General features: G+C 44.4%; 1 protein-coding gene across 2 annotated transcripts in view; it reads left to right on the top strand.

The window, feature by feature from the left end:
* Window positions 1–13027, top strand: part of hapln1b (hyaluronan and proteoglycan link protein 1b) — a 32746-nt gene extending 19719 nt beyond the window's left edge. Inside the window, exons 1-6 of one of the 2 annotated variants that reach the window (XM_020466189.2) lie at window positions 1101–1407; window positions 2215–2347; window positions 5195–5358; window positions 8611–8809; window positions 9368–9670; window positions 9784–13027. In XM_020466189.2, coding sequence (XP_020321778.1) covers window positions 2245–2347; window positions 5195–5358; window positions 8611–8809; window positions 9368–9670; window positions 9784–10073 — 1059 coding nt within the window. In that variant the 5' untranslated portion in view covers window positions 1101–1407; window positions 2215–2244 and the 3' untranslated portion in view covers window positions 10074–13027. Of the gene's footprint in view, window positions 1–1100; window positions 1408–2214; window positions 2348–5194; window positions 5359–8610; window positions 8810–9367; window positions 9671–9783 lie in introns of those variants that run through there. The other variant, XM_020466188.2, reaches the window with a different exon arrangement.
* The last annotated feature ends 1123 nt before the right edge of the window (window positions 13028–14150 follow it).

The following is a 14150-nucleotide window of genomic DNA, read 5'->3' as shown; positions in this document are numbered from 1 at the left end:
TCTCTCTCTCTCTCTCCCACTCCCTCTCCTCCCCCCTTTCTCTCTATATCTCCCCACTCCCTCTCCTCCCCCTGGTATTCTCTCTCTCCCCACCTCCCTCTGCCTCCCCTTTCTCTCGTATATCTCCCCACTCCCTCATCCTCCCCTTTCTCTCACTCGGCGTCTCTCTCTCCCTCTCTCTCTCTCTCTCTCTCTCTCTCTCTCTCCCACTCCCTTTCCTCCCCCCTTTCTCTCTATATCTCCCCCACTCCCTCTCCTCCCCCCTTTCTCTCTCTCTCTCCCCACTCTCTTTCCTCCCCTTTCTCTCTATATCTCCCCACTCCCTCTCCTCCCCTTTCTCTCTATATCTCCCCACTCCCTCTCCTCCCCCTTTCTCTCTCTCTCTCTCCCCACTCCCTCTCCTTCCCTTTCTCTCTATATCTCCCCACTCCCTCTCCCTGCCCCTTTATCTCTCTCTCTCTCCCCACGCCCTTCTCCTTCTCCTTCCCCTTTCTCTCTCTCTCTCTCTCTCTCTCTCTCTCTCTCTCTCTCTCTCTCTCCCACTCCCTCTCCTCCCCCTTTCTCTCTCTCTCTCCCACTCCCTCTCCTCCCCCCTTTCTCTCTCTCTCTCTCTCTCCCACTCCCTCTCCTCCCCCCTTTCTCTCCCTCTCCTCCCCCTTTCTCTCTCTCTCTCTCTCTCTCTCTCTCTCTCTCTCTCCCACTCCCTCTCTTCCCCCCTTTCTCTCTCTCTCTCTCTCTCTCTCTCTCTCTCTCTCTCTCTCTCTCTCTCTCTCTCTCTCTCTCTCTCTCTCCCACTCCCCTCTCCTCCCCCCTTTCCCTCTCTCTCTCTCTAAGTTACACTTACACTTCATTTCTCTCTCCTGCAGAGGCGAACTCAGTTGAGGAGATTCTCTCGCTGTTTCTCTCTCTCCTTCCCTGAGGAAAGGACATCTCATCACCTCTCCCCATCTCTCTCTCTCTCTCTCTCTCTCTCTCTCTCTCTCTCTCTCTCTCTCTCCTCTCTCTTATCACTCCCCACATCCTGGTCTGCTTAATTGCTATTTTCAGGCTGGGAGGGGGATGAGGGGTGGTGTGCGTTCGTGCGTTAGTGCATACTGTATCAGTGTGTGCGTATGTGTGTGTGTGTGCTCTGCAGAGTAGTGTTCTGCTGACTGCAGAAGCCCTACCTGGCAGTGTCAGCCAGTGCGTCAGCACTAGGGGATGGAGGGAGTGAATGAAGGGAAAAAAAATAATTGAGGATCAATCAGAGTGACTGCGGAGAACCCCCACACCACTCACCACATACCGCTCTCACACACACACTGCTCACACAGAAACCGCTCACACACACACACACACACAGCTCACACACTGTGTGTTTTTGCATGGCTCTTTAGGAGTAGGGGAAGGAGTGTGTACGTTGAGATGGTGAGTCCTCCTATTCTCATTTTGGGATGTGTGTGTGTGTGGACAGGGCTGAAGATGGATAATGTGTGAGGGCGCTGGTGAGAAAAGTGTGTTTGGCAAAGTTTCCCCTCCGGCTGGCTCCCTGGGACGCGATATGATCCTCTCTCTGTGTGTGTAGTACTCTGTGTGTACTCGCTCTTCTTCTTCAGTGTTCTACAGGAACAGGTACTCTGGCTCTGTGGACATGCACTGTGCGGTTGGGATTAGTGATATGGAGAGGGATTATGTGAGATGCATGTTTTCAGGAATAGGTTATGTCGATGATGATTGGGATAGAGGGATGCCGATGATGACATTGATAAGAGTGTAATAGTGAGAATAATGCCGATGATGATAACGATAAGGTTTGAGGTGATGAGTGGTAATGACATTGACGATGGCAATTGAGGATAATGACTTTCTGTGGTTATCATGATGACGGCGATGAGTGAGAATAACTAGTTTCGCTTACTCATGCCGTGCTATAAATCTTTCTGCTACTGCCCTATATATCTCTGGTGTGTGTGTGTGTGTGTGTGTGTGAGGGGGGGGGGCGTGCTTGCTGTGACAAGGACACAGAGAGTGCTGCATTCCTATTGCAATCAGACTGCTCCACTGCAGATATATATTCTGTACAGAGGGATGTTCTCAGGTCACACACACGCACTTGCACACACACAACACACACACACGGACGACACACGCCAGGCACACACTTTACGGAGGCAGGTGTTTTTCTGGTGGTTAAGGATTTCCTGACCCCCCCCCCCTCTTTCTCTCTTTGTGCAGTGAGCAGACCCCGGGTTGTAGTGACAGAAGATGCTTCCTGCGCTGATCTGTGCCCTGGTCTCTCTGAGCTTGGCCGACAACTTTGACACGGCATACCCTGAACTGGAGCACTACAGAACCATCTATGTACAAGGTAGACGCCTGCGTGTGTTGGTGTATGTGATGATAGTCTATGATAGTCTAGCACCTCTAATTGAAAGTCACTCTGGATAAGAGTGTGTGCTGAGTGGCAAAAAATGTACATTTACCTGTCGCTGTGTTTCGTTTATGACACACTCCTGGAATGTCTCCTGTGGTTTCATAGTATCATCTTATCTCTGTTTGTGTGTGTGTGCGTGTGTGTGCGCATGTGTGTGTGTGCGTGCGTGTGCACGTGCGCGCGTGTGTGTGTCCTCACGCACTGCAACTGTTGAATGATATGCTATGTGGGGTCTTGTTTTCTCTGTCTGATAGCCTATCTGCTATCTCTCTGTATTTGGGCTGTAGAGGCAGATTGCAGGTCAGATGTCCCTGTTTGTGTCATGTTTAGAAAGCAGTGAATGTGTATTGGCTACTGTGCTCTTTCTGCAGTGACAATATAAAGGTTGGTTTTACCATACACATTGCTATGGTAGAGTGTGGTACCAGCAGTAGTATGTCGGGTGCAGCTCACCAGATAAAGCAGTATACTGTACTGTGTGTGTGGTAAGCAGTTCTGTTGAACTTTTGTGTAGAAATTAGCTTCAGCATCGATCGTAGTTTCAGGAGGCAGATTCACTGAGTTGGCTGGAGAGAGGAAGTGCTAACTCACTCCTATAGTCAGTATAGTACTGCTATAGGATCAATGTACCCTCAGTCAGTCAGTGCACCATTGGTTCGTATGGTCCTAACAGGGACGTACAGATGTAGGATCTTAATTTGATCCCTGTTTTATTGCTGAGAGTAGTGCATTCAAGGTTTAAGAAGTGAGTGTATTCAAGATTTTAAAAGTTTTCTAAGGTTATCAATTTCCACTTTAAAATGTCAGACTTGATTTGACCTAACAAAAATGTATTAGCCACTACAATTCTGATTTGAGGATCATATTACAGAGGATGGTCACAGCAGAGGGGTCTGGTCTTTAAACCGACCCCTCAACCATTATGTGCTGGATCAATTATATTGAAGTACTGTAGAAACCAATCATTGTTTTTGAAAAAGGGAAAGTTGCTTCTGGTGCGTGATTGAAATGGAAGTTGAGCTTGTAGCAGTAAGACCATAGAACCTTACTGTACCAGTAAAACCTTGTGCACCCAACAACACTGCCACTGAACAGGTTGACTGAGGACGCTCCATTGTGTACATTACATAGTGCCTCCAGATATTTTAGACTTATCCATTTTCTCCACACCAGGAAGAGAGGATTAAATAAACATCAAGGTAGTGATGAAATGCACAGTCAAGCTGTATTAGAGAAAACCCTGCAACCAGATTCTGTTTAAAGGGGGTGTTTGGAGCAACAAGCTCTCACAGTCTCACTGCAAAATTAGACGCCTGTCCGCGTCCTCCAAACGTACAATTCCGAAGTGTTTTTGTTGCTCCTGCTTCTCTGTAACATTCATCCTGTTGCTCTGTATCGTTCCATTTCTCCAAACGTCAAATTTCGAAGTTAAAGGTTAAGTTCAGGCACTCATTGCGAATGGTTCGGCAAAGGCTAAGGTTTGGGATTGGGTTCAAACATTACGTTTAGGCACCCATTCCGAAGGGTTAACCTTTGGGATAGGGTTTAAAACATTACGTTTAGGCACCCATTCCGCAGGGTTAACCTTTGGGATAGGGTTCAAACATTACGTTTAGGCACCCATTCCGAAGGGTTAACCTTTGGGATAGGGTTCAAACATTACGTTTAGGCACCCATTCCAAAGGGTTAACCTTTGGGATAGGGTTCAAACATTACGTTTAGGCACCCATTCCGAAGGGTTAACCTTTGGGATAGGGTTCAAACATTACGTTTAGGCACCCATTCCGAAGGGTTAACCTTTGGGATAGGGTTCAAACATTACGTTTAGGCACCCATTCCGAAGGGTTAACCTTTGGGATAGGGTTCAAACATTACGTTTAGGCACCCATTCCGAAGGGTTAACCTTTGGGATAGGGTTCAAACAAAAATGTAAAACTAGTTTCCACAACTGGGATCAAACACCCAACCTTCTGAGCCAGAAGTCACCTATCCACCACCCTAATCCACAACACCCTACTTGATGGTACTAATGCTCACTATTGCCCCTAGTGGCCTGTTTATGAAGGCATTTCCCGACATCCTCAGTCCAATTTCGACGTTAATAATCTCCCTGGTTTGGAGTGGTTTTTATACCTGGTGTAGGAAACTGATTTGTTTGCATGTGGATGGAAATACATGTTAGTGAGACTCTTAGCATAATGTTATTCTGTGTGGTTGACTGGCAGTAGTTCATATTATTATTATATCTATAAACATCATAATAAACACATTATCTCAGACAGATTTTTGGAACCTGATATTTGACTACAGGGGTTCTCCTAATACTCTGGTCACTTACATTAAATCAGCATTACACAACATGCTACATTATAATATATATTTTAAAAAGACAATGTAGAACTATATTGTTTAAATCGAAAATTACAACAACATGGTTTTTGTGACAGGGCTGAACAACAGGGATGTTGTAATTCACTTGGGATAAAAGAGATGGGAACTATTTAGCTATTGAGCAAGCCTCTGCTTCCAAGCCCAGATCTTGCTAATCGATTTCATATGGCATAACGTGATAACAAACAGGTTAAATACCATTCAGAGAAAATAAACCAGCCCATTTTTTGTTAAGATAGAGAGAACCAAACAATGGGTTAGTGTTGTTGTTGAAGTTAGGAATAGAGAGAGAGAGAGATACTGTATGAGAGAGAGAGAAAAAATTGAGAAATGTACAGAGAGAGAACCACCCCTGTATTACTAATGGTTTAACCCATTCCTTTATTTCAGAGAATGGACCTCAGCTCTCTGTGGTGACGGAGCAGTCCAAGGTGGTGTCGAGGCGGGGGGGTAATGCCACCCTGCCCTGTAAATTCCACAGGGATGCGTCACTGCCGGCCAACCCCAAACTGAGGATCAAATGGACTAAGCTGACCTCAGACTACCTCAAAGAGGTGTGTTTACACTTGAACCAATGTCATAAAACTATAATCAAAATAACTTTTCCATATAATACACTACTTTTGATCAGTCTGGTCAAAAATAGTGCACTATGTGGATTTTTTTTACCTTTATTTAACTAGGCAAGTCAGTTAAGAACAAATTCTTATTTTCAACGACAGCCTAGGAACAACGGGTTAACTGACTTGTTCAGGGGCAGAACGACAGATTTTTACCTTGTCAGCTCGGGGATTCCATCTTGCAAACTTCCTGCTACTAGTCCAATGCTCTAACCACCAGGCTACCTGCCGCTCTACAACAGCCTATATTATAAAAGAGACTAGGACAGGGGTAGGCAACTAGATTCAGCCAGAGGCTGATGTTAGTCGGTTGATGGTCGGAGGTCCGGAAGATAATATTAATAATTTGTACACTGCAAATTGACCACAACTACGCCCAAAAAGAGATTGTATTTGAAAATAAAAAACTTTTTTTTAAGACACAAGCAAAAAAAAATTATGAAATAACACATATGGAATCCTGTAGTAACCAAAAAAGTGTTAAACAAATCTAAATCTATTTTATATTTGAGATTCTTTATTACATCTTCAGCACCACTGAAGTTGGAGACTTTTATCTCCCTCACCAACTTCAAACATCAGCTATCTGAGCAGCTAACCGATCGCTGCAGCTGTACATAGTCTATTGGTAAATAGCCCACCCTTTTCACCTACCTCATCCCCATACTGTTTTTATTTATTTACTTTTCTGCTCTTCTGCACACCAATATCTCTACCTGTACATGACCATCTGATCATTTATCACTCCAGTGTTAATCTGCAAAATTGTAATTATTTGCCTACCTCCTCATGCCTTTTGCACACATTGTATATAGACCCCCCCTTTGTTTTCTACTGTGTTATTGACTTGTTAATTGTTTACTCCATGTGTAACTCTTTGTTGTATGCTCACACTGCTATGCTTTATCTTGGCCAGGTCGCAGTTGCAAATGAGAACTTGTTCTCAACTAGCCTACCTGGTTAAATAAAGGTGTTCTCAACTGGCCTACCTGGTTAAATAAAGGTGTTCTCAACTAGCCTACCTGGTTAAATAAAGGTGTTCTCAACTAGCCTACCTGGTTAAATAAAGGTGTTCTCAACTAGCCTACCTGGTTAAATAAAGGTGTTCTCAACTAGCCTACCTGGTTAAATAAAGGTGTTCTCAACTAGCCTACCTGGTTAAATAAAGGTGTTCTCAACTAGCCTACCTGGTTAAATAAAGGTGTTCTCAACTAGCCTACCTGGTTAAATAAAGGTGTTCTCAACTAGCCTACCTGGTTAAATAAAGGTGTTCTCAACTAGCCTACCTGGTTAAATAAAGGTGTTCTCAACTAGCCTACCTGGTTAAATAAAGGTGTTCTCAACTAGCCTACCTGGTTAAATAAAGGTGTTTATTTATAAAAAATAAAAAAAAACACTCCAACATCAACATATGTGAAAATTGCGCTTTTCTACGTTTCTAATGACGTCATCCGTTTGCATCATGTGATTTTAACCAATTATGATTAGGCATCTCTAATGTAATGTAATCTAATTGGTTGATGATGACATTATAAAACCATATCTTCCTCTATCTGTTTTACTATAAATGTATTGAAAAGTTGTTGTTTTTTCACTAAAAACTATAAAGTACCCATAGGACTGTCATTCCACCAATGTGATGCATTTTGAGTGTAACTTATTTACATTCTATCATAAAGAGCACAAATGTTCAACTACATAAAACACTTCATTTTTCCATCTCAATAGGTTAAATATAAAACATTATTATAGTAAGTGCCCATAAGTGCCAAATAAAGTAACAGGGTTGACCGTAACAGGGTTGACCGTAACAGGGTTGACCGTAACAGAGTTGACCGTAACAGGGTTGACCATAACAGGGTTGACCGTAACAGAGTTGACCGTAACAGGGTTGACCGTAACAGGGTTGACCGTAACAGGTTTGACCGTAACAGGGTTGGCCATAACAGGGTTGACCGTAACAGGGTTGACCGTAACAGGGTTGGCCGTAACAGGGTTTACCATAACAGGGTTGGCCGTAACAGGGTTGACCGTGTGAGGGTTGACCGTAACAGGGTTGACCGTAACAGGGTTGACCGTAACAGGGTTGACCGTAACAGAGTTGGCCGTAACAGGGTTGGCCGTAACAGAGTTGGCCGTAACAGAGTTGACCGTAACAGGGTTGACCGTAACAGGGTTGGCCATAACAGGGTTGACCGTAACAGGGTTGACCGTAACAGGGTTGGCCGTAACAGGGTTTACCATAACAGGGTTGGCCGTAACAGGGTTGACCGTGTGAGGGTTGACCGTAACAGGGTTGACCGTAACAGGGTTGACCGTAACAGGGTTGACCGTAACAGAGTTGGCCGTAACAGGGTTGGCCGTAACAGAGTTGGCCGTAACAGAGTTGACCGTAACAGGGTTGACCGTAACAGGGTTGACCGTAACAGGGTTGGCGATTTCATTTTAAATCAGCCATAAATCCCCTTGTGATGGCGAATGGAAGTTTTTTTTGTGTGCAACAAGGAGGTGCAATTGAATGGAAGCTTCACAACAACAGCAAAAAAAAACATTTCTAGCCCGTCTATCAATAGGTAACAGGGTTGAAGTGTTATGCTTGTCCCAATCAATCTTCCATAAAACAAAAAACAGAAAATGGCAAAAAAGAGATGCCCAGCTCACCTGCTTTTACACTACGATCTGACTATTAGATGTTCAATGTTCCTTCAGAACAAAAATATTTCAAAAGGAATCTTTTCACCATATTAAAACGAGAGTTCAGTTCACGTAACAGGGTTGACCTTAAAATGAGGGACAGATGTCAAATGTAGACTAATCACATCTAATCATCTTCAAAATGGACTTTGTCAAAGCAACAAAATAACTAGGGCTTCACGATTATGGTGAAAACTTGGGAGACTTTTTGAAGAAGGTGGTTTCAAATCTATTCTAGGAGTCACACAGGGTGCAAGGAGGGACATGTCAAAATGCTGAATTATTCATATTGAAAATCTGATTTATTGAACTCCCCATGGTTTCTATATTAAGGGGAACTTCATTTCATGTGACAGGCTTTTACAATTCAAAATTGGTGCACAATTTCTACTTAATATATCAAAGAGATGCAAAAGGCCCTCATTTCGTGGAACAACCTCGGAACTAACTGATGCCATCGCTGACAAATCCTTCTTCTTCTTCCTGTTCCAGGTGGATGTCTTCGTTGCCATGGGTTTCCACAAGCGGAGCTACGGACGTTTCCACGGGCGCGTCTACCTACAGGACTCGGCCCCCACAGATGCGTCGTTGGTCATCACAGAACTCACACTGGAGGATTACGGGAGATATAAGTGTGAGGTCATCGACGGGTTGGAAGATGGAACAGGCGTGGTGTCCCTGGACCTGCAAGGTAGCACACACTTTAACACACACAAACACACCATTTCACAGTGTGCGTGACCTCACCGCAGTCTGTCGACACAACAGCTAGTATTCAATATGGACTCTGTTTGACAAAGTTTTTGAGAGAACCGTCCTTTGGTAAAGTCTATTTACTGTGTAGCAGCCTGTCCTTGTCTAAATGGCCCAGGGTTCTGGCTATATATAGCACCGCGAGCTGAGACTACCCAGGAGGACTGTCAGGGGCACACACGCGTCAGGCCCGGAGTAATGGAGTTCATCATTTAGGTTTCCATTCCTGGCTCACCTCCAAGGAACAGGGTATAACACCATGCATCACCCAGCTAGACCAGCTCCATTATATATGAGAATGATCAACTATCACTGCCACCATCAATCTGGAGCTACAGCTACCCACACACATAACAATGGACTCGAAATTGTAGGATTTGAGCAAATGCTATAAGCTAATGGGGTTTATCTTTTTTTACAACTTGTATGATGTTTTCCACCTGTTTAAGATGAGTACATATTATGATGTCCTGTCTCTCCTCCCTCTCTCTCCCAGGTATCGTCTACCCCTACTTCCCTCGGCTGGGTCGTTACAACCTGAACTTCTTTGATGCCGAGCGGGCGTGTCGCGAGCAGGACTCCATCGTGGCGTCGTTTGACCAGCTGTACGAGGCGTGGCGTGGGGGTTTAGACTGGTGCAACGCTGGGTGGCTGAGTGACGGATCCGTCCAGTACCCCATCACCACCCCCAGGGAGCCCTGTGGGGGCAAGAACACTGTCCCCGGGGTACGCAACTACGGCCTCAGAGACAAGGAGAAGAACAGATACGACGTGTTCTGTTTCACCTCCAACTACAAAGGTGTGTGTGTGTGTGTGTCTATGTGTGTGTGTGTGTGTGTCTGTGTGTGGGGAGTGGGGGGGGGGTATGTGTGTACATATGTATCTAACCCTCTCTCTCCCTCCCTCTCTTAGGGCGGTTCTACTACCTGATCCACCCCTCCAAGCTTACATATGATGAGGCTGTGGTTGCGTGTCAGAAGGACGGAGCTCAGATTGCCAAGGTGGGCCAGATGTATGCCGCCTGGAAGCTATTGGGCTACGACCGCTGTGACGCCGGCTGGTTGGCTGACGGGAGCGTCCGTTACCCCATCACCCGCCCCCGTAGGCGCTGCAGCCCAACGGAAGCTGCCGTGAGGTTCAACGGCTACCCCGACAAGAAACACAAGCTGTACGGAGTCTACTGCTTCAAGGGCCACAACTGAGAACCCCAATACGCTCACACACACACTCACACACACTAGAAAAGCTAATACATTTACAGAGAGTAGGATGGAGACGGGAAGAGGAGTTAAGAGAGAGGGAGGTCATATAGGGGAAGTTACTGATATAACAAAAATGTTTAAGAAAACATTCAAACTGTGATAATTTCTTTTTAGATACAGTAAAACCATGTTTTTTTTGTAATCTGGGACCTGATAGTGTATGGGGGGGGTGGTATGTTCTTTAATCGGTCATTTCTATGTAGGAACAGAAAGAGAGGATGGATTTGGGGAAAGGGTTGGTGGGAGGGAAGGGAAGGGAAGGGGAGGGAGGGAGGGAATGGTGGTGGAGAAACAGATGATGTCACATTGTCCCAAAGTGACATTGTAAGTGGACGAGGCATACCATAGCTTGAAGGAAGTCCTTGGACTGAGAACAACCTAGTAAAGCGTCTGACAACTGAACTGATACCTTTGGGCACTTACCTTTTCTGTTCAATTAAACCCAGGACAACACAAACACAAAAAGCAAAGATAGCGTAGCTCAAGCTAATATTATTATGTTATAGAATGCAACTACAGCACAATGAAAATCCAGTCTGCTGTCCATCTTTGCAGGGTGCTACAACAGTGTCATGTACTTCACCATCATTTTGACTAGTTTATTTAATGATGTGTGTGGACCAAACATCATTCTCATCATAGAAATGGATATAAAAAAAGGAGAAGCCATCCATTAGCATTGTTTAGTTTATTTTTTACTATGAATATGTAGAATGTGAGTATCTAGAATTGTATTTCTGTTTATGGATGTCTTTTGATATAGAAGTATTGTTTTATTTTCTGCGCTACGCTATCCCAGAGTTCTGTGCTCAGTCACAGGGCTCAAGTGTTGAAACTAACCCCAGAAACATACAAACGAGGAAACCAAAATACAAATGTTGCACTGGACACTGTTTATGTCAGAAGACTTACCGTGGCCTGGAAGGGACAAGGTAAACCGCATTTAGTCCTCAGCAGTAACACAAAATGCCTGGCAATAGTTGTCTTACTGAGTAGTATTGTGACACGCAGACCTGCAGTATAATATGTATGTTAAACACTAGTTGCTGTGCCTCTATGTACACCTTAGCCTCTAGTTTAGAAACACAAGGCATGCCTCTGAGCTTTTATACACAGCAGAAAGCCAAAAGCAACACTTGCAGTGTAAATCCCCATTTTTTTTCAAAATATTTTTTTGTGTGCTATTTTTTACACAAATAGTTTCTTATAGTGAATGAGTAGACCCAGTGATATCTGTGAAACTTGGTTGTTAGAGCACTGACAAGCTGTTAGTTAGCTAACGATGCCATGTTAGTCTGCATGGCTAAGCTAAGCCTCAGGCCAACAGCTCAGGCATATCTATTTATCTGCATGAACACAGAGCCTGCGATACCCTCGCTCACCACTAGCAGTGCAGCCCACTCTAGACTAGCCCAGTGAAATGGCCAGATAATCATCCTATTTAAAAACACCATTGGTTCCCGCAGGTACAGTAAGAGACTCCCATGTAAGAACAACACAAGGGCTGACGTACACACTAGCAACGCTAGCTGGCTCCAAGAGAATGTTAGGTCATTCCTGGAGTGTTAGGTTAGCTATACTTGGCTCGACCTTACATAGTTAGCTTATTGTTGAGTTAGCAAGAACTTGGCTCTACCGTGTCCTATCACAACTGCACTCAGAGGTGAGTACAGGAACGCCAGTGGAAGGAGTAAAAAACATGGACCGTTATCACAAAGACCTGCTGGACAGACACATATATTTATATTGAAATTAGCCTCAGTAACGACGTTAGTACGAAAAATATGTACACTACCGTTCAAAAGTTTGGGGTCACTTAGAAATGTCCTTGTTTTTGAAAGAAAAGCGTTTTTTTTGTCCATTAAAATAGCATCCCGGAGTCGCCTATTCACTGTTGACGTTGAGACCGGTGTTTTGCGGGTACTATTTATTGAAGCTGCTAGTTGAGGACTTGTGAGACATCTGTTTCTCATACTAGACACCCTAATGTACTTGTCCTCTTCTCGCATGGAATAGCCTTCATTTCTCAGAACAATAACAGATTGACGAGTTTCAGAAGAAAGTTCTTTGTTTCTGGCCATTTTGAGCCTGTAATCGAACCCACAAATGCTGATGCCCCAGATACTCAACTAGTCTAAAGAAGGCCAGTTTTATAGCTTCTTTAATCAGGACAACAGTTTTCAGCTGTGCTAACATAATTACAAAAGGGTTTTCTAAAGATCAATTAGCCTTTTAAAATTATCAACTTGGATTAGCTAACACAACGTGCCATTGGAAAACAGGAGTGATGGTGGCTGATAATGGGCCTCTGTACGCCTATGTAGATATTCCATTAAAAATCATCCGTTTCCAGCTACAATAGTCATTTACAACATTAACAATGTCTACACAGTATTTCTGATCAATTTGAATGGTATTTTAATGGACAAAACATTTGTTTTTCTTTCAAAAACAAGGACATTTCTAAGTGACCCCAAACTTTTGAACGGTCAGGGTACCTTCCTTGTTTCCCCTGTCAGCAAAGCACAGTGATGAACCCTTTTTAAACAGGAATCATGAGCCACGACAATGATTATGATAAACACAAGAGAGCTTCTGTCAGAGAACGTTACAAATCTGTCAGAAAGCATCACCAATGCTTTTCTTCAACTGTAGTAACATGCTCATTGTGAACCTTTACTAACAAAACCTTTTTGGCTGGTTCAAGAACTGCCCATGACTTATTTATCAATTCATCCAAAAGTTTAAGAAAAAACTACAACCAGGCAATCATTTTTATCCCTACACTGTTTTGTGTACGTACAACATTACTCAGTTGCAGTACTGTTTGTAACCATGTTAGGAACTTTTTGGACCCAAAGTCAAGAGGAAAATAAAACAATTCAGATAAAGAATCTTGACTTTGCTTCTTATTTGTTGCCATGGAAACCAAAACACCTAGACTTGCAGCTTTGTGTGTATACCACTGCTGAGTGATGTAGGAATAAGGGCTATAGTAAGAGCCATGGTACAGTATCTATTGGTGGAGGAGAGGGGCTGGTTTGGGACTAAAGCACACTGTGATTGCCAGGTGTAAAGACATAGGCCTTCAGTGATTCATGCCTGCACACACACACACAGGACCTCAGTAATGTACGTGTTTCCAAAGGGTGGGGACGTTTGCGTAAAGGGTTTTCCTGCCAGTTTGGGGGGAATTACAGAAGTACACAGAGGCCTTTTCATGGTATTCCTGTTCTGTTCGCTGATCTTGCAACTGAAAAATGTCTGTCAAAGCAGCAGATTGTTTTAGGAGCTGGATGACGGCATGAGGTCGAGACGTTGGTTTGCTGGTAGCGGTTCATATATTCATGCTGGTTTCCAGAGGAGAGCACTATTCTAGGATCCCCGACCTAGCCTGCAAGCAGCTGTTGCCTGGACCCACAGCAGGGCTGCACTGACTGACAAGACAGGAAAGATACTCATTTATTCAGTTCAAGCCTTTCATTCATTCCTCCATCCATTCGTTGATTCACTGTGGGGAGAGTATGCGTCATCCGTCGTCGCTCACACCGGTAAAACCCCAGACTTTCCTCTGTGGGCAGTCAGTACTCACACCGGTAAAACCCCAGACTTTCCTCTGTGGGCAGTCAGTACTCACACCGGTAAAACCCCAGACTTTCCTCTGTGGGCAGTCAGTACTCACACCGGTAAAACCCCAGACTTTCCTCTGTGGGCAGTCAGTACTCACACCGGTAAAACCCCAGACTTTCCTCTGTGGGCAGTCAGTACTCACACCGGTAAAACCCCAGACTTTCCTCTGTGGGCAGTCAGTACTCACACCGGTAAAACTCCAGACTTTCCTCTGTGGGCAGTCAGTACTCACACCGGTAAAACCCCAGACTTTCCTCTGTGGGCAGTCAGCACTCACACTGGTAAAACCCCAGACTTTCCTCTGTGGGCAGTCAGTACTCACACCGGTAAAACTCCAGACTTTCCTCTGTGGGCAGTCAGTACTCACACCGGTAAAACCCCAGACTT

Source organism: Oncorhynchus kisutch, linkage group LG29 (genome assembly GCF_002021735.2).
Source record: "Oncorhynchus kisutch isolate 150728-3 linkage group LG29, Okis_V2, whole genome shotgun sequence".
In the NCBI taxonomy this organism is placed as follows: domain Eukaryota; kingdom Metazoa; phylum Chordata; class Actinopteri; order Salmoniformes; family Salmonidae; genus Oncorhynchus; species Oncorhynchus kisutch.
This window is presented reverse-complemented; position numbering and strand designations above follow the sequence as displayed.